We start from the raw sequence: 19,353 nt of genomic DNA, 5'->3' as shown, positions 1-19,353 counted from the left end.
TTATTTTTATAAGAAAATATTAATAAAAATTATTTTAAAATATAAATATAAGATTTTTTCATGATAAATAGCCATTTAAAACATAAATATCGTGTTTAAATCGTGGTATTTATGTTTTTTCATAAATCTCGTAATATTTTAAAAATCTCTCGAGAAATTACCATTTTAAACTTTCAGGCAATTTCTCGTGATATTATTGTGAGATTTATGAAAATCTCATGATATTTGTCACACTGGTTGTACTTACAATCACTGTCCTGGCAGCATAAAACTCTGTGGGGCTTCACTTGCTCTTAATTGGGAGATGATTCAAACAAAGCCCTTAATCCTTAAATTTTCAAATCAAACATATTCGGGATTCAAATACCAGGTCAGATCGGTAAAACTTTCGAAGTCCCATTTATCTATCAGGGAGTGTACCCAAATGTTGTCCCTATGGTATCAGGTTTGGATAATTTTTCAAAACAATTTAGAGAATCAGCCAATTTGGATTCTGAAGTGAATGAATATGAGAACTACCATGTTAACTGGAGATTTTCATAGATTTGTTCTTTTCTCCTAAATATAACTATATGGATGTGATCTACATGCTTGGTTTTATAAGGACCAGCTCTTGAATCATCCTATTATTATGCATAAATGAGTTTTTTTTAAGGCTTTCAAATCAATTACTCATAATCTTTGAAAATATTCAAGCATTCAAAAATCACATTTTTCTTCTAAAATACACTATCCAATAATTGATTCTTACCAAATTTACCATGTCGAACACATTTACATGGTTGGATTTGCAAAAATAAAAAACATTAAAAATGCCCATATTTCAGTTCTCATGTTCTAGTGACTCAATCGAGATGAATAGACCATTTTTACTTTTTAATAAAAATTCACTAAACTTATGGTGTACTGATGCTGGGGAGCACATTGACACGCTATACATTAGGGCTCCTTTGTTTTATGGCACCTTTTCCTGCAATGCTTCCTCACTAGGGCCCTATGAAATGTTTTTCCTATGAAATGTTTTTCCTATAGGATGGAGAAAACTTGAGCTCCATATGGAACCTTTTCATTTCTTCGGGGTATTTTTTTTACCCACCTCAAGAAAATGACCCATTTTCATACTAAGAGAGCAGAATCTTTCCGTGCACTTTCATATAAGATTTATAAATTTACATAGTTTTACCAGTCATACATATGAAAAAAATCTCCACTTAAGAGGGTCGAAAACTATGTCACAGATATTGCCAATATATTGAGAATATCATGATTTTTATTGTGATATCTTTTAAGGTCAATATAATACTAATGAACACAATATTCACTATTTTGAGCATATCACCTTTTCATGGATATCAACAGTTTATGTGATATTTTTATATAATTTATATTTTGTAATTTATATATACATGCTTAACACATGACAAATTTAGATTTAGCCAACTCAGTTTTTAAAAAATTAAGACAAACACTGCCTTTTTAAGAAATGGCCCATATGACCCTCCAAGTATTTTTTTTTTCCTTTTATTGAGCTCTAGTTAACCCTTTAAATGTACCCAGCTTTCTCATTAAAAAATAGAACTTTAACCCTTTTTTGAACTTTTTTAAAAAATTTATAGCTCTTTATTTCTAGGATAAATATGGGCTACACTCATGGGTAAGGAATCCCCTAATAAAAAATTGTAATATTTTTATTTTTAATGTTTTTTTTAAAGATTTTCCAGAAATATGTACCCTTTTCCAATGAAAAGCCCTTCCCATCCATGGGAATGAAACGAAGGAAAGTCTTTCCCCATGGAGGGGTCTTGATTTATTATGTGGGTCCCACACCATATTTCTCATGGGCAAGCTTGTTTGATTCTTTATAATAAAGAGACTCTATTTCCTGTGAAAGAGTGAGTCTCTTTCATAGGAAAAAGGCATGAAACAAACGCCCCATAAATCACCCTTACATTACTATATAGCCCCTCACCATGGCCACTTCACTTCCCACAGGGAGAGTGGAGAGGTTAGCAGTGTGTGTGTGTGGCTCCTCCCATGGCGGAGCTCCGCCACCAGTCTTCCAGCGTCCGCGCCTCCAATTCCCCCCCACTGAAACGCGACGACGACGCCAAGGCCAAGGAGGTGGACAAGCCCGAGGCCGATCCATACCACCAACACCGCTTCCGGGAGCGGACCCGCTCCTTTGTCTCCTCGCTCCGCGCCTCGCTGCCCTACGGAAGGGACCAGCTCGCCCGATTCTACTACTCCGAGCTCTTCGTCAAGCTGTGGCTCCCCATCGTCTCCGTCGTTGTCTTCTCCGCTTTCGTCTCCGTCCTCATCCTCTGGAACCGCTTCGTGCGCCTTCGTTCCCCCTTTCTTTCTCGCTTCTCACGATTCACGGAATCTAAAATCGGACCAGATCCGATCGTTTCTTCTCTCTTTCGGCGTGAATTCTTGGGGGGGGGGGGCGCTGTTGTTTTCTTGTAATGATTTATCGTCTTCGAGGTTTAGGGATCGGATTCTTGGTGCATTGCGGTTTTGTTCGACGGAATTGTGAGAGATCTGAGTGATTTTTTTCTTTCTTGTTAAGCGGTTTCTTGTTATTGATGAATGATGGGCACCGCCTTGTTGGGTGATGTATATGCTTATCTCTTTATTCTTGGGGAAAAGAAAAATTAGTTTCATTATTCTTTTGAATATTTGCATGCTCGTGTGATTATTCACTGTTTTGATTCTTTTCTTTTCTTTTCTTTTTCTTTTTTTTTACTGTTTGTATGATGTTTGGTAGGTGGCTTGCTGCTGAAGTGGATGCTATTCGATGACTTTAATCTTTGTTCTTCCAGCGATTATGTTATTCATAATCGCTCATTTTGTTTTTTGATTGCTAGTATACAAGCGTATTACTTAATCATTGTTTAATTGTATTTTTTTCATCATGTGTTTCTTCATTGGAGTATCCATATTGTGATGTTTTCTTGACAGAAAGCTAATCTTCCTTTTCTATGACCGTTCCTTTTAAACAGTAGGTTCTGTTGTAATTGTTAGTCAAGGTTCATGTGTGTTCTTTACTAGCCCCATCTCACGTCAATAACTCGACCTCTTCAGCCTATAGTCCACTTTAGACAAGTTTCCTTTGCAGTGGATACCTGAATGCCAATTATGGCTCGTAATAATCTATCTTCTGGGGCATATGATGATTCTTTCGCTGTCTGAGGCATTAATTTACCTAATAAAACATCACCAGTTGCCTCTAACTTGTTTTATTTTTTTTTTGTAGAATGCCCCATACTTATGCACACGAGAAGACATTGTTCTTCGTTGCCCACCTGTGAGTTTTTGCTGCTCTAACTTCCTTATATCTGTATAATCAACAATCTGTCCTGTGATTATCTTTTACTTCATTTCCATTTTTTTCTTTGGGGGGTGTCATTTACGATGTTTATTGTTTGCTTTATTTTAGTAGTCATTTTGTATATGCTTCTTCATACTAGGTGAAAGAGCCACCTTCACTTTGGGAAAACCCCCACTCAGCTACCACATCATGGAAGCCCTGTGCAGAGAGACGAAAAGATGAAATATCTGGTAAGATTTTCTTGATCTTGAGTCTGTTGCATGTGGTATGAATCTAAGCAAGTTGTGAAAACAATAAATAGTCCTTTCAACAATTGCAGAACTGCTTTACCCAGTTCATAGCTTTTTATCGGAAAGCCAAAACATGGTTCCTCACTTCTAAAAATTACTCAGGGTGTCTTTGTGGATAATTTTTAAGAAATTTGTGCTTCAATCTTATGCACCGATCATTTGCTCTATCAAGCAATTAGTGATGTGATTCTCTTTTATCTTGCTGAGTTACTGGTTGTTTTTCCTTTATAATTTTCCATTAGCACGTTTTACTCAAATCCATGATTGCTTGAGTCTTGACATGGTAATTGGTAATTTATATTTGTGTAAGAGTGGAAAGAGGAGATTGTAAATGAGTTAGAGTGGGTGCAAACAGGTTTATATTTTAAGGTTTAATCCTAAAGGTAAAGCAAGATCGGTTTCCATTGAGCATAAACAAGACCTGTTGGAATATCCATATTACCAAGAGAGCCGTTCTCTTTCATGGCCAAGGAGTTCATTCAGTCTTGCATTCTGTTGCTACTTAAATATTTTACCATTTTGATGTTAGAAATTCTTTCCTCCATGGATGTCCCTCTGAGTAGTTTATATGATACTCCCGCCATTTGACAATGAATGGAACAAGGACAATATTGGCAAGCTTGAGAATACTATTTGTGGGCTGAAGCAGTTGCTTGAAGCTTGGTCTAAAAAGTTGCCTCACCCCTTCAATTAACTGTGTACAAGACAAGTATATCAGATCATGACGTGAAGCATTGGGAAAAAGGATATACATTTCAGTCAATGATGTATATGATGTTATTAGTTTTAGAGACATTGTGGAAGGGGTTGAAACTTGAAGGTTTGGGAAAGTATATATTTGATGTTAAGGTCTTCGGCAACTTTCTTACTTACTAATGAGGCCTGGTATTAAGGTCTTGGAAGTCCTTTCTTTTTTCATATAAGGTTTAGTATCCCAAAGATGATGTTTTAGAATTGCATGAGAGATGGGGAGATCATCAATCTACCTTTTCTTAGGCTAGCTGTTGCATATGTAGGTAATGAATCGCACATGCATGTACGCCTTTCCCCCACACAAGCTGAAAGGGACGCTCTTGCTCATATTATAGCCCTGGAAGCCTACAAGGGTGTCAGCTGGGCTGGATCCTTGATTGATGGGAGATCTGGGTATTGTGTATTTTTGGGAACAGCTAGGATGAAGGAGGTGCAAGAGGCTGAGTATAGTACCAATATATGTGTGTGTGTTATGTGATGGTCTAACATCCCCTCAAGGTGGGAATGTTAAACAAACTTTTCCCAACTTGAGGGGTCATGTTGATGTAGACGACCATGTTCATCATCTATAACCACTCTGTCTTTTATGTTGATAATGTCTAAGAGCATAGAGGTGATTGTGCTTAGGGTGCACAACGAGACGAGCTAGCTTGGGCTCGGCTCAAACTCGTTCAAGTAGACAAATGAGCCGAGCTTGAGCACAGGCTCAAGCTCGGTGTACATAAATCAGCCAATCTTGATCAGGCAATCAAGCTTGGTTGAGCTCGATTAGCCCGATTAAGCTCGGTTTGTATAGTTATATAATGCACCCAGTATGTGTATGAATAATTTATCTTTGCAAAATAAACATATCAAAAGGCTTTGCTTAAAAGTGCTAAGGTGCTAACCTCTTGCTGAGGAGGTGGGTAGTTCGAAACCCGCTGTCTTCACCTACACATCATATTTTTTTAAATAAAAAATGCTCAGCTCAAGCCCAGCCGAGCCAAGCTCGAGTTTGACTTGAGCCGACTTTGGACAAAAGTTATTCAAGCTCGCGTGCTTCCCTCCTTTCTCTCTTTCTTTCTCTCTCATTTTTTCTACTTTCCTTTCACTGTTCGTCTAATTATTTGTGATCAAATATTTTGTGAATCAAGAAAGGCTGTGGCATCTTAAACTTATTCAATTTTGAAAATTTCAATCTCACACATGAAAAGTCTGTACACTTTGAGAAGTTTTACTTTCTATCCCTGTCCTAAGTGGTCTTGACTCTTATACATGGAATTCTTAATATGTTTGTGCTTGTACAATCAGTAAAGCTAAATCCAGTACATTTTATTAGTGAAACTTAAAAAGGAGAAACCCTATTTCACATGGACATGGACTTGGACAGAAGCTATGGCATGACATGTGATGGGAACAGCAAAAAGCAGGATATAAGGACCTGTTTAATATATATATATATATATATATATATATATATATATATATATATATATATATAGTTTTAAGACCCCAACATCTTACAGGATGCCAAGACAAGACTCAAGATCATTAATGAATTTGCAATCATGTATGAGAGAATTTTTTAAAAGAAAAACAGCATTTTATGACCAAAGAACCATAAGTTTGAAGAGAAGGGCTACCTTACCAAAGCCTTTTTATGTCCAACCTCATTATCATTAATTTGTACAGAACTTCCTTAGATTCCTCTTGCTGATTCTTGCTTATGTGATCCTCCCATTCTTGGTTAGAATCATTGAGCACTGTCATTTAAGTAACAAGAACCTCCCTAAGTTCCTCTTTTTTGATCTGTTTCTCTTGTAACCTTCTCTGCTTGGATATGGTAATCTAAATCCAAGAAGCACTCATAACTTATGAAACACATAAATGATTTATGTTAGCAAGCATGATTACTAACCAGTGCAGGTAAACCCACATAAACAAGGTCATGTTAGCATGTATGGCTGCTCAGTTTCCATGTTGTATTGCTCCCAATGTCGAAACAATGTATTTTCAATGCACACTGTAATGGTTTAGTATGACTCATTTGACACAATGTTTCTTGATTAGAGTTTCTCCTACAATTTTCCATGTCAATGATTTTGGTTCTTATTACGGTGCAGATCTCCCACCTGAAAATGAGACCACTGGTTATATACTCATCCAGGCTGAGGGTGGACTAAATCAGCAGAGAGTAGCAGTATGAACATTTTCTATTTCTTCTATTTTCACTTGTTTCATTTTCCAAAAATGTATTTTCTTTATTTTTATGATTTATAAGCATTGCTTTTTTTGGTTTTTAATCTTTTCAGCTTTCCTTTTGGTTAGCATAGTCTCAGATGCATTGCTACCCTTGGTACAATTTTTCTTGCCTTATTGATTGCCAAACTACCTCTCTGGTATCTAATGGTACAACAATTACTTACATGTGTATCCTCAGCAAGTGATCTTAACACCATTAACAGCCACTTAAAACCGTCATGTCACAGACTCTTCGAAACCAAGTTTCAACTTCATGCCTTTTCACAGTAAAAAAATTGACATTTTATTTTAATACAGGATAAGTATGAGTACAGTTGGGAAAATTTCGATGCCATAGATTACATTTTTAAGCTCCTTTTACCATTCTGGAAGTATGTATATAAACTTATTTGCTGATAATGAAATTTGCCTTTCTCCTGTGGTCACAAGGATGTACATGTTTGTTTTTATTTTGGAAGTAATGGTTATGCGATCTTATTCAATTCAGTAGTCTTTTTTTCCAGTTATTTGAATCCTCATTCTCTCCTTGTAACATAAGTTTTTGGAGGTACTACAGTAGTCCAAAATTGTATTTTCACTCATAAGCAAACTCATGTAGGTTTCGATACCTTTTACTAGATTATTGTTTTGTTATCCTAGTCTGAGCTTAGATGGGCTTGAAAAAGACTCAGCTCTGCTGGGCTCTTCAAGGCACAAATATTTGCATAAGTAAAAGCACAGGTTGTGCAATTTGACAAAAAATTCTATTGCCTTGATTTATATGAAAATAAAATTCCTGGAAGAGTGCGAAAAACTTTATGAAATGCTATCACTGTAGGCCAGTAATGTAATGAGGAAACCATACAGATCTATCAAAAAATTAGCAACTCTGCAAGTCTTACTATGTGGTTGAAACACTGTTTTCTTTTCTTTTTTCTCTTAATTTTTACAGATGGTTCAGGACATAGATTTGTATGAAATTCTGTTGGGGAAATTCATATACTTGAAATCTGCATAGGGTTTATCCTGAGCTGGGCCTGGGCCATCTTAGCGTAGTTAATCCATCAGTCAACTCCACTTGACAAGGCTTGAGTGGGGCATATATTGATGTTGTGAACGGGTTGCATCTGAATTCATGGATCAATTGGACCCAGAAGTGCACAACGGCAATCTAGAAAACTATTCTGTACTTTGAGAAATCCTTTTTACTACATCTTAATAGAAGCTAATCAATAGATATCTTATTTCAAATTGTTTCAAGTATAAATTCATTCAACCGAGAGAGTTGCACAGAAACTTGAAAGTTCTCAGGTTGAATAGTAAGTCTTTAAAGAGTCACATGGGCTATGATTGCCATCTGGGACCACACCAGACTCTGATAGGGATGGCATTGGACCGAGGGGGGGGGGGGGGACTAGGTCTCCAACCCCGTCCCGTCTCAAAATTTTGCCCTCCATCCCCACACGGATTTTGATTTTAACCTCCATCTCCGGTCCATTTCCCGTTTCACGTCCTCCATCCCCAGTCCAAACGGGGCGAGGCGGGGCCCCGTTTTCCCCCGGTCCATTGCCATCCCTAATCCCTGCTCCATTCACGTGACGGGGGGACTTTGGACCTCCACTCCCACCCCGTTAGAGTAAGGAGAGTAAGGAGAGGAGAGAAATGGAAGCTCGCGTGGCTCGTTAGAGGAAGGAGAGGAGAGATTCGAGAAAGGGTTTTATGTTAGGGTTAGAAATATATATAGGATTTTATAATATGTATAAGGGTATAATAGTAATTTCTTTAACGGGGATCGGGGACGGGGCGAGGCGGGGGCAAGAGTAAGTCCATCCCCGCCTCCATACCCGCACGGGTTTTGATTTTAACCTTCATCCCCGGTCCATTCCCTGTTTCATGTCCTCCATCCCCGGTCCAAACGGGGGAAGGGGGGCCCCATTTCCCCCCGGTCCGCTGCCATCCCAAGACTATGAGGGGGCATGATAGCTGGCTGTCATGTTCCTAGCATTTTGAACCTCCTTAAAAACTAGTGGTTGGCTATGTGACAAACTGATGTATTCAAAATATGTTGGCTGCTTATTGCTGAGCCTCTTTTGGTTGAATTTTAGGTGCAACAAGCATGTTATGTACTAAATAGATGTACGTGAGCTTAGGCTAAACACAAAGTCAAGCAATAGATCATTCAGTAGCACATATTTATCCACAAACTGAAAAGTATCTTTTATATGTGAAGTTGAAGTCAAGTCAGTTCTATGCTTCACAACCTTTCGAACTTTACTATATGGCATCACAGCCTACTCTATTTCTATGCCGAAATATCAAAAGCATTTCATTAAGCAGACGGGTCAAAATATAGTATCATGATGCAAAAATTATACATTTAGGTATACCTGTTGCCATTTTATTTCACTGGATAATTTCTATGCGTAACATAGTCTCAACTCTTCTCCAACTGTCTATCAAGAGTCACTGAGCTTGCTTACCTCTCCTCAATTGTTGTATAAGAAGAGTCCTGTGGCTATCTTTCTAGGTAAACTTTATGTCTATGTCACAGGGACTCGGCCAACTGGGTGCCGCACCCGCGTCGACGCGATGCAACGCAGGTGCGCGTGCGGGTGCAGCACCCGGTGCGGTCAACCTGACCCTGGGTGCGTTCAACGCACCCAGGGTCATTTATGTCCAACTTTTGGACTATATATATATATATATATATATATATATATATATATATATATATATATATATATATATTGCCGCACCCCCGTACCCGCACCCATGTGACATAATGTTCTTGTAATCATGGCTTCGAGTACAATTGGTAGTTTTTGAATGTCTTCTGAGTCTTGCCTTCTCCTTTAGCTTGAATTGGTTGGTGGATTTTGAATTTCTCTCAGTTGAATTAGGGCAAGCAATTTTGTAGGTATTATCGTACCTGATAACTTTGACATTTGGATTTTAAATAATAAATATATCTTGCTGATTTTTTACATGCTGGTGAAATTCTTTTGAATGACATTCTAGACCAAAGTAATTGTAATATTTTTGATATGGTGACAATTTCTTCTTATGCAGATATGTAATGCTGTGGCTGTCGCTAAAATAATGAATGCCACCCTTATTTTGCCATTGTTAAAGCAGGACCAGATTTGGAAAGATCAAACGTGAGATTCCATGTGGCTAAGCTTCCTTGCTGTTCATATTTGTTTTAGAAGTGTCGTGTATGCTCTGATGTGTTTGAGGTCCCAAACTTATATGGAGTTTAGCATTTTGTATTTACCAAACACTAGATCAGTATATATTCTGATACTTCTTTTAGAGGTAATGATCTTTTATCATATTTCACTTTGCTTCCATGATGTCCATAATGAGCCTTTGCTTGTGCAGGAAATTTGAAGACATATTTGATGTTGATCATTTCATTAATTATTTGAAAGATGATGTGCGAATTGTACGTGATATCCCTGATTGGTTTCCTGATAGATCAGAGCTATTTACAAGCATAAGGTTCTTTTACCTTTTGTATTTCATGTGGCTTGCTTACTAATAGTATTCAATATATTATGTTCAACATAATGATGTCTGTTCATGCCATAGGTGTCTGAGTTGGATTGTTTATAGTTGTTTTTATTTATAGGCTCTGGATTTATGAAGATACTAGTGTATATTGATGCAAGTTGATTTCTAGTTTGCAAACTGCACTTATACTGTGCTACAATCCAGCTGTTCATAACTTTTTATTATGCTGATTATATATTTGAGAGATTAATGAGGACTTTCCAGATAGTACTGCTAATACTTTAGCATTCTCTTTTTAAATGTTTGTAACTGTGTGGTGTGGTGTGACATAGAATTGTAAAAGGAGTACTTTGTAATCTTTGAACTTGATCTTGTTAAATGTCAATGAGCAATAACAAGAATTACATGTGTAGAATTTCGGGGATGACAAGGTCCATGTTGAAGAAACAGTTAAATGTGGTGATAAACCAGATGATGCTGTAGGACAGCAATGGTTCTTTTTTTTCACTTTTCAAAAACTAACAAAGTCAGATGCTCCTACTATTTAGAACTCAGATTGTCGTCAATATTTTTTCTGGATATTTTGGTTGACCTATTGTGGTATTGATATTTCCTCTGGATATTATTGCAGTACAATTTGGGAAAACAATTTAAAGGAGAAAATACCGCAATATATTTAGAATATTGATAATTTTAAATATCATGATTATCACAAGATTATGTCAACATTTTCATATTTTTCCTATTTGTTTCTATCATATACATATAGTTTTCCTTGTTTTTCTTCATTTCGAGAACTTTTCTACTACCTTTCTTTACATTGCCACAACAGAGATTCAAAATCTTTTTCTCCTTTTTTTTATTTTTAAAAATGCTGAAATTTCTTCTAGATCTATATAAACATCAAAAATATCCTCGGAAATTGCCTCATTGAGATATTGCAAAGACAGATATTGGTGATTGGCTACTGGTTGTCTAGCTGCACATGCTTATTTATTTTCATCTATGAATTTATCCAAGGATTAATAGGAAGCTAAACTGTAGTTTCTTTTGGCCATCCTTATAATGTGTTTTGAAGATGCCATTTTATCATGTTTTCTTTTGTTTTTCATCTTAACAGTAACAACTTCAAGATACATGTGAATTTCTTTTTTGGTTCATATCGCTGACCCCAATTGTTTTGGGATGAAGGCGTAGTTGTTGTTGTTGTTGTTGTTCTTTTGTTTTTCATCTTAACAGTAACAACTTCAAGATACATGCTACATCTTGCTTATATTATATGGGATTTTTGTCAAATTCATGTTTTTTACCATCTTAGAAATGGAAGGTACTATTGTTTTTTCTTTCCTTTTGGTAATCGAACATCTTTCATTCTTGAATAAATCTTTTGTTCTGGTATTCACAATGTGTCTATTTACACCAAAATCCTTTCAGAAAATAAAAAATACCAAATAAATACTGCTATTGCACATATTTCTCTGCATGCATTCTTCCCAGCCTAGCTTTTGCTTGTAGTGGCATCTTAATGTAATTTTTCTTCTATCCAAGTGGAACTTATTCTTATCGCAGTGTTTATTATTTTACAGGCGTACAGTGAAAAATATTCCTAAATATGCATCAGCACAGTTTTATATTGACAATGTGCTTCCTCGCATCAAGGAGAAAAAAATTATGGCCCTAAAACCTTTTGTTGATAGATTGGGGTAAGTGTTAGTCATGCCTTGGATGCCCAACGTTCTCTGATCTTGAATTCTCCAGAAAATGACATTGTGCATTACTCTAAAGGTCCATGATCTCTCGCATTAGTTCATATTTACCTCTTGTCATCCAATCACCTGTGCAAGTTTGGATGATAGAGGCAAATGTGCATGAAATCTTAATCAATCTTGGTGGTTTCAGGTATGAAAGTGTTCCCCAAGAAATCAACCGCTTACGATGCAGGGTGAACTATCATGCTTTAAAGTTTTTGCCAGACATCGAGGAAATGGCTGAACGGCTATCCACAAGAATGAGGAATCGAACTGGCAGTCCTAGTCCTTACATGTAACACCTGTTTACTATTTCCCGTTCATCTGAATGAGTCTTGCGTGTAGAAAAAAAAATTTGCGGCCTTTTTATTCCTATTCATCATATTGGGATTCTTCACTTTTAGCAGGGCTCTGCATCTAAGGTTTGAGAAGGGTATGGTGGGTTTGTCCTTTTGTGATTTTGTTGGGACAAGAGAGGAGAAACTCATGATGGCAGCATACAGAAAGAAAGAATGGCCTCGCCGCTACAAAGTAAAAGGACATTTAACTTCCAGTTACTGCTGTCACTTTGTACCGATTGAATTTCCACTGCACTAAATTTGTTGTTGCTCATCTGTGCACAGGATGGATCCCACCTTTGGCAGACAGCTCTGGAGAAGAGAAAAGAAGGTCGTTGTCCACTTGAACCTGGTGAAGTGGCTGTGATCCTCCGGGCTATGGGATACCCTAAAGAAACTCAGATTTATGTAGCTTCTGGGCAGGTTTATGGTGGGCACAACAGGATGGCTCCCCTCAGGAATATGTTCCCAAATTTGGTAAGGGTTCTGCTGATACATCAAATAAACGCAGAACCTCATATTGTTGGAGGATTTTTTAGGTTAACTTTGCTATACTGATCGCCAGTTTTTAATGAAGACGAATATAAATTATATAATCATATAGAAGAAAGTATAGATGAGATACATTGGAGGTTTTGCATACTTGAAGTTGGCCATATGAGTTTTCCGTGCTTTTCTGTTTTCTGATTCTTGATAAAGAAAGAAGCTTACCAATTTGATGTTAATGATAGCTGCCTTCACCTAGTCATTTGAGTCTTTTAATGCTGAATCTTGTGAGGGCTATAATGGGTGAGAGGCTAGGTGGTTCTGGTTCCAGGACCACCCTCTGCTGAAACTTAACCAGGTTCTTCTGGAATTCGTTGTATTTTATGTGGTCAGCTCTAGGTTTGATATCTGGACTGACTGCAGGGTCCAGATCTAATGGTCAGGTAAACACCCTTATTTTAAACCTCTCTAAAAACCTGCTAGGTAAATTTGTCTTGGTTCATTGTCCATATAATATCCATTGTGTCGACTAACCATTATATTGAAGCCATTAGGAATAGTCAGATCCAGCCCATTTAGAAGCCTAAGGTTTTCTGCATGTATGTGTGTGTGTGTTTCACAGACCAGGTACAGGCACCCAAAACCATTTGATTCAGCTACTCAACGGCTAAACTAGTTAAGGGTGGATTTGAGTGCAAGACCTCTCTCACTTAAAGAGAGAGAGGTTATCAGTTCAATATTCACATTCAACCCCAGTTGGCTTTGACTTATTATCACCGAAGTGCTATTTTATGTTTTTAGAAAGAAGGAAAAGAAAGATCTTGATTCTAACTTGTGTGCATTTTTTTAATGTGTGTAAAAGTTTGTTTGTGACAAAAGTTTTCACACATTTTAGTAGGGAATAAAGGGGGAAAGATAAGAAAAATAAAGTGAAATGTTTTTTTACCTGGGTATAGCACTGGTGGGATTCAAACCCAAGACCTCTAAGATAAGATGGTTGGATTCTATTTGGTCTTACCTTAATTCAACATGAAGTTGAATTTTCTGTTGCATATTAGTTGACTCGTGTACTTGCAGGTAACGAAAGAGGAGCTAACAAGCAAGGAGGAATTGGAAGGGCTGAGGAAGCACGTAACAAGTCTGGCTGCACTTGATTTCCTGGTTTGCTTGAAAGCAGATGTGTTTGTAATGACCCATGGAGGAAACTTTGCTAAGCTGATAATGGGCGCTCGAAGGTACATGGGACACAGGCTCAAATCCATTAAGCCTGACAAGAATATCATGGCTAAATCACTGGGTGATCCTTACCTTGGTTGGGCCAACTTTGTTGAAGATGTCCTCATTGCGCACGAGACTAAAACAGGATTGCCTGAGCCTTCATTTCCGAACTACGATCTGTATGAAAATCCTCTAACCCCATGTATGTGCAAGTCATGACATGTTACATTTGCGCATACATCTTCATTTGTATGTTCGTGTCTCAATCTCCTTTTGCTGTGTTTATGGTCTTTTTGATAGGAGAAAATTTTCTTGTACATCCTTTCTTGTCCAGTTGCTAACAATCATTGGTTTAGATAACAGCCATTATTTTCTGATAGCGAATGTCTGCCTGGAGATTGTCTTCTCCGTACTCTAACCAAACTTGTATACTTGTATTTGAAAAGCCACCGCATGTGCACACCACACAGAGAGATGAGGTCCGTGTCATTAAGTCTACTCGTTAGGGAGGAGTGTTGATCATGGAATATGAAGGATACGTTCAATTCTTCAGAAATTACACTTGCATGTACACGTCTCAAATATTGCGAATATTTTGAGTCGGTAATATTTTCAGACTGATAATATTGAGAAAATGCAATATTTACATTGTCAAACAAGCTCGCGCCGTGCTTAAACAAGCTGGTCTTGAACTGAGCTCAAGCTTGCTTGGCTCGGTGTGCAGTCTTAGACTCTTAAGATAGACTTGGTGAGGTCTTACTGCCTCCAGCTATCCCATTTGATCCCTTGTTTCTTTGTTTTCTTTTTTTTTAGACTGTCTTTTCAGCAAGGTGAACTTATGCTCTACAGCACTGCAATGCGAATGTTAGGATCTGCTCGGGATCAGTGGTTTTGCCAAAACACTCATCACCGCACTTTAGCACCATTCACAAGAGCTTTTTTGCAGTTCCACGGTTTTGGCAAAATCATATTTTAGCAACCCATGAAAATGTGTTTCCATCTCAATGCAAGGCTCCTTCATGGTGCGTTTGAATCCCAGGATGTGTGCGCCTGCGTCCTCGGATGCAAGAGATGGAAATTGATCCCTCTTGTCATGCCTTAGCAACACAGTGGGGACGAGCTTGAGGTTGGGTGGGGATGCACTGGTCTCCCTAGACGACACTAATCACACAACATATCATTCATCTAATAAATATAATGTCACAAAAAAGTTATTCATGTCATTATGCATTCAATTAACAAAACTATTTACAACAACCACTTTTCAACTACCTAAAATCCCTAAGTCATATTGAATGTATATGCAAAGTCAACCTTGATCCATTACATGACAAAATCATCAAATATTAAATAAAAAATATGAAAACAAATATAAATCATCTACAACATCAACAAATATACATATTCATAAAAAAACCTTAAATAAAAAAAATCAGTGCCAAATATTAAATATAACACAAACATACGTAAATTATTCACGATAACAACCAAACACAAATACTACAAGGCTGCAAACTATATATATAGAGTAATAAGTAACGTTGAACCAGCATGTGTCACTTATTGTGTGTGCAATCAACGGCGCACGTTGTATGTGTACTTTTGGCACATTTAGTCGTGGTCTTGGACCGCAAATAAATGTCAAAAACTCAAGTATTTTTGGATGCTTGTCCAACCCGAGTTTAATAAAAACCCGCTTGATGATATGAGTTTTCGTATATATATAACTCACTTTTGACCTAACTAGAAGATGAAAAGGATGTCACAACATCGCTGAAATGCTGCAAGATGATTTCACACGAATCACCGCAAAGGAGAGAGATAAAAGGATTAGGGTTCTAGAGGGAAAAGGGTTAGGGTTCTAACGATTAACAAACAAAAAAATGTGAGAAATATTTATATATGAATCATCATGTATGTGATGATATAATCATTCGTAACCAAAATTTGTGAATGTAAGCAAACATTTGTGAACATATTGAGGAGTATTTAGTTAAAGGAGTTTCACAAGATTTCTCCATGAAGGTAATACCATATTTGCAAAGGTCGAATCAAAGTGTGAACATTGAGAACATTTACAACCTGTACCTGCGAATGTCATCACAAATTTGTAGACCTCCTTAACACCATTTACTTAAAGAAGGTTCGCAAGGTATTTTTGCAAAGTTTGTACCATATTTGTGAATGTTGTACAGTATTTGTGGAGGTCTAATCATAGTGTGAACGTTGCAAACTCGTGTCTCCCTTGAAAACACTCTTAAGTGGCATGTCACTGTGAATGTCATTATACATTTGCAGACTTGTTGTGTTGCGTATGCGTGTCAATGTTGTACCTATGAATGTCGGTATACATTTGTAAACCTCCTTTAAGAGTATTTACTTAAAGGAGGTTTGCGAGTATGTTCACGAGTGTCGTACTATATGTGTGAAGGTTGTACTATATTTGTGAAGGGTAAAAATGTTCTAAAAAATCAAGAATCGAAGATTTTGAATATGCTGAGGACATTGGCAAATTGTAGGCATTTTGGAAAGTGCGTCATTTTGCAAAGACAGTATGATCATTTTTCGTTCTTTGAAATTGAGGTATAAAATTATTTCTTGTTAACATTATGGAATGACCATGGAAGTTATTCACCAACAGGGGCTCCGCTTGTCTGGTAGGAGCAGCTAGTGATGTTGCAGGTTTAAAACTCAATGGTACAGTTGTATAATTTATAGGGGTCTGCCTAACCCCAGCTTGACTTTAAAAAAAAAATCACCTACTAACCAAACCTTTAGGGTTAGGGTTTGGTGATAAATAAGAAGACTCCATTAAAATCTGGGTTACACCCCAAGGGTCCAATTAATATATAGAGCAGGGTATGGTTTGTGAAATTTCATACCACACCCAGGCCCAACCCGGGTTCCAATTAAGATCCATAAATTTTCAATGTAAAAACGATAAAAAATATTATTTTACCGGGTCAGATTCATGTAATACTTATAGGATCAGGGTATGGTTTCATTTATGACAAATCTAATTAGACCCAGTACCATCATCTCAAATCAGGTTTGGGTCTGGTTTCACCTGAATCCAAACCAAACCCAAGCCGTTGATAACACTATTCACAACCAACACACTGGGAAATTAGTTCCACTTCTGCACCAATAGTGTAAGACTTCTAAATAAAGGATTCATAGGCGGTCTTCATTTGCTTACCTTTCCCCTTGGGAAGGGAAATAAAACCCGCTTGTGTTCGGGTCCTGTTGGCGTGTCAGAGAGTGTTTGACTCGTGTCCCCCATGAAAACAGACTCTTAACTGGCACGTCACTGTGACATAGTCATCATCCCGTAATTTATGACATCAAACAAATGAACAAGCTAGTTGTCTCCTCTCAAAGCTGGCCACAAGGGTAACATTCTCTTATTAATAGCCCTCCAATGGAATTACAATCCAACACATCCTCAATGACCCAATTCTAGCCCATAATTCATATACCTCAACATTCCAACATAGTAAATCTCAGTACCTCTTAGTTACTCAACGATACATTCTCATGTATGAATATTAAACACCACTGATGCTAAAAATGCCACTGTAAATGAGAATAATCAACTTTCTCTATGTCAAATTGAAAAAATAAGGTTGGTTTTGCATGCAAACTGCATAAAATAATCATTTCTACTAGATTGTACATATAGCAGACCGCAGCATATATTTGGAGAGAGAGAGAGAGAGAGAGAATCTCGTCTCTTCAGGAGGTTCTACCCCTCTGCAATCCCACGGTCGACTCTGCCTCCCTTCATTATGATCAACAAAGGGAAAGAGAAAAAACAGACTGTTCATATGGGTCAAGTTTTGAGCACCAAATCTAAACATAATTGCTGAACTCCCATATAACAATATAAGGCCTTGATGCTACAATCTGAAAATAAGAGCACAATGCACATAACTGCCACCACGAGAAGCTCCACAGTCTTTTCAACACCTATTGTTAACTTAGTAATATACACTACAAACCTTGTGAAACTCGTATCCAGCTCAATTCATTTGCGTTTTTTGTTTCCTAGCACATGCTTTTCCTAGATTCCAAATCAAAGGTAGAAAATACTGATCGCTTTTTCACAAACACATTTGCTCTGCTATCTAACTCGTCATCTTCTTTTTCTTCAACTGCATTAGACTTCCAGTTCTTTAACTCGTTTCTTCCCATAATCCAACTTAGCTTGCAATTTGCGTTCAACTAGATTACCTGATGCCACTACCTTCTAATGAGGAACAAATTTTGCCCCCAATCCCAATCTTCACACAGTGAAAGAGAAAGGTCTCAGCCTGATCGCCAAAGCTAAGAGAAACAGAACAAACCAATTCAAAAGAAACTCACCTTGCAGGTCGGCCCACAATTTCTGCTTCACATGGTTCATCGTCATCTTTTCCACTCAGATTCTTTGCCCATCCCTCGGCCTAAAATAAAAATAACAATAAAAATATTAGATATGGCTACACAAGGAATGTTAATTAGAGAGAGACTGTTCATATCTAATCATCCATGCCCATGGGTGATTTACCAATAGAACAGCCAGTGTGGCTGTCTGCCATGCAATTCATCAACTAAATGGCCGATAAATCATGATCTGCCAAGTAGGCAATGAAATGATCAGAAGATTAGATAAATAGCTATCATTTATCACAACCTATCACTATTTCTTTGATAAAATTGCCATTCACGACTCCAAGAGAAGATTTTGGTTTGATTCCAATAAATGAAGAGTTAAAATGGGAAGATATATTAAACTGTATCTAGAAAAGGTGGAACATGGCCTTAATAATAGGATGTTTCCAAATAGAAAAATCACTCTTAATTGAGAGAGAGAGAGAGAGAGAGAGAACACATGGACAACAGGTAAAAAAAACATGTAAACTTGTTATGTTTGAAAATTAAAAAAATAATAATAATAATACAAAAGGTAGAAAGATAACCAAATAAATGACCTTAAGAAAAAGAAGGGCTAAATTACACAATGACTAGAGAAGGAATAAATCTGCCTCCAATGCAAAGAGTGGTAAATATGGGGACCCGGAATCTTAATCCCAATACAGATTGCTGTTTTATTGAATATAGGCATGACTTGCAGAAGCCACATTTAATCCTTAAATACAGCTTTTCCATGCCTCCAAATGGCCCACCAGAAAAGCCACCATCACCAAAAGAGCACACACTTTTTCTTCATTTTCATTCTCATACTACCCCACAGCAAGTTTCAAGAACAGGTGATGTTAGAATAGAAGTCTTCCTCTTGCAGTCAAGATATTTTTTTAGGGCACTCTTGCAGCTCTTCCTTTTTCCTTTTACCACAAAATTTCAGCAATTACAAGGAGTGGAGCAGAAGCACTGAAGGAGTTTTTTGCATAAGAGGACTCTATTAGGACATGCATCTAAGGTATGGCTACAGACAACAAATTCCACAAGCATCA

At 37.3% G+C, this 19,353-nt stretch overlaps 1 protein-coding gene across 1 annotated transcript; it reads left to right on the top strand.

The window, feature by feature from the left end:
* The first annotated feature begins 1,961 nt into the window (after positions 1-1,961).
* Positions 1,962-14,282, top strand: LOC149833215 (protein PECTIC ARABINOGALACTAN SYNTHESIS-RELATED-like). The gene is made up of 11 exons (XM_090014995.1): positions 1,962-2,334; positions 3,257-3,307; positions 3,471-3,561; positions 6,477-6,553; positions 9,664-9,752; positions 9,976-10,095; positions 11,694-11,810; positions 12,007-12,150; positions 12,263-12,386; positions 12,479-12,670; positions 13,757-14,282. Exons 1-11 carry the CDS (start codon positions 2,035-2,037, stop codon positions 14,114-14,116), a joined length of 1,665 nt encoding a protein of 554 aa, XP_089871121.1. The 5' UTR covers positions 1,962-2,034; the 3' UTR covers positions 14,117-14,282.
* Positions 14,283-19,353: the final 5,071 nt, after the last annotated feature.

The sequence above is a fragment of the Nuphar pumila genome, chromosome 7 (genome assembly GCF_984573655.1).
Source record: "Nuphar pumila chromosome 7, dmNupPumi1.hap1.1, whole genome shotgun sequence".
Classification (NCBI taxonomy): Eukaryota; Viridiplantae; Streptophyta; class Magnoliopsida; order Nymphaeales; family Nymphaeaceae; genus Nuphar; species Nuphar pumila.
This window is presented reverse-complemented; position numbering and strand designations above follow the sequence as displayed.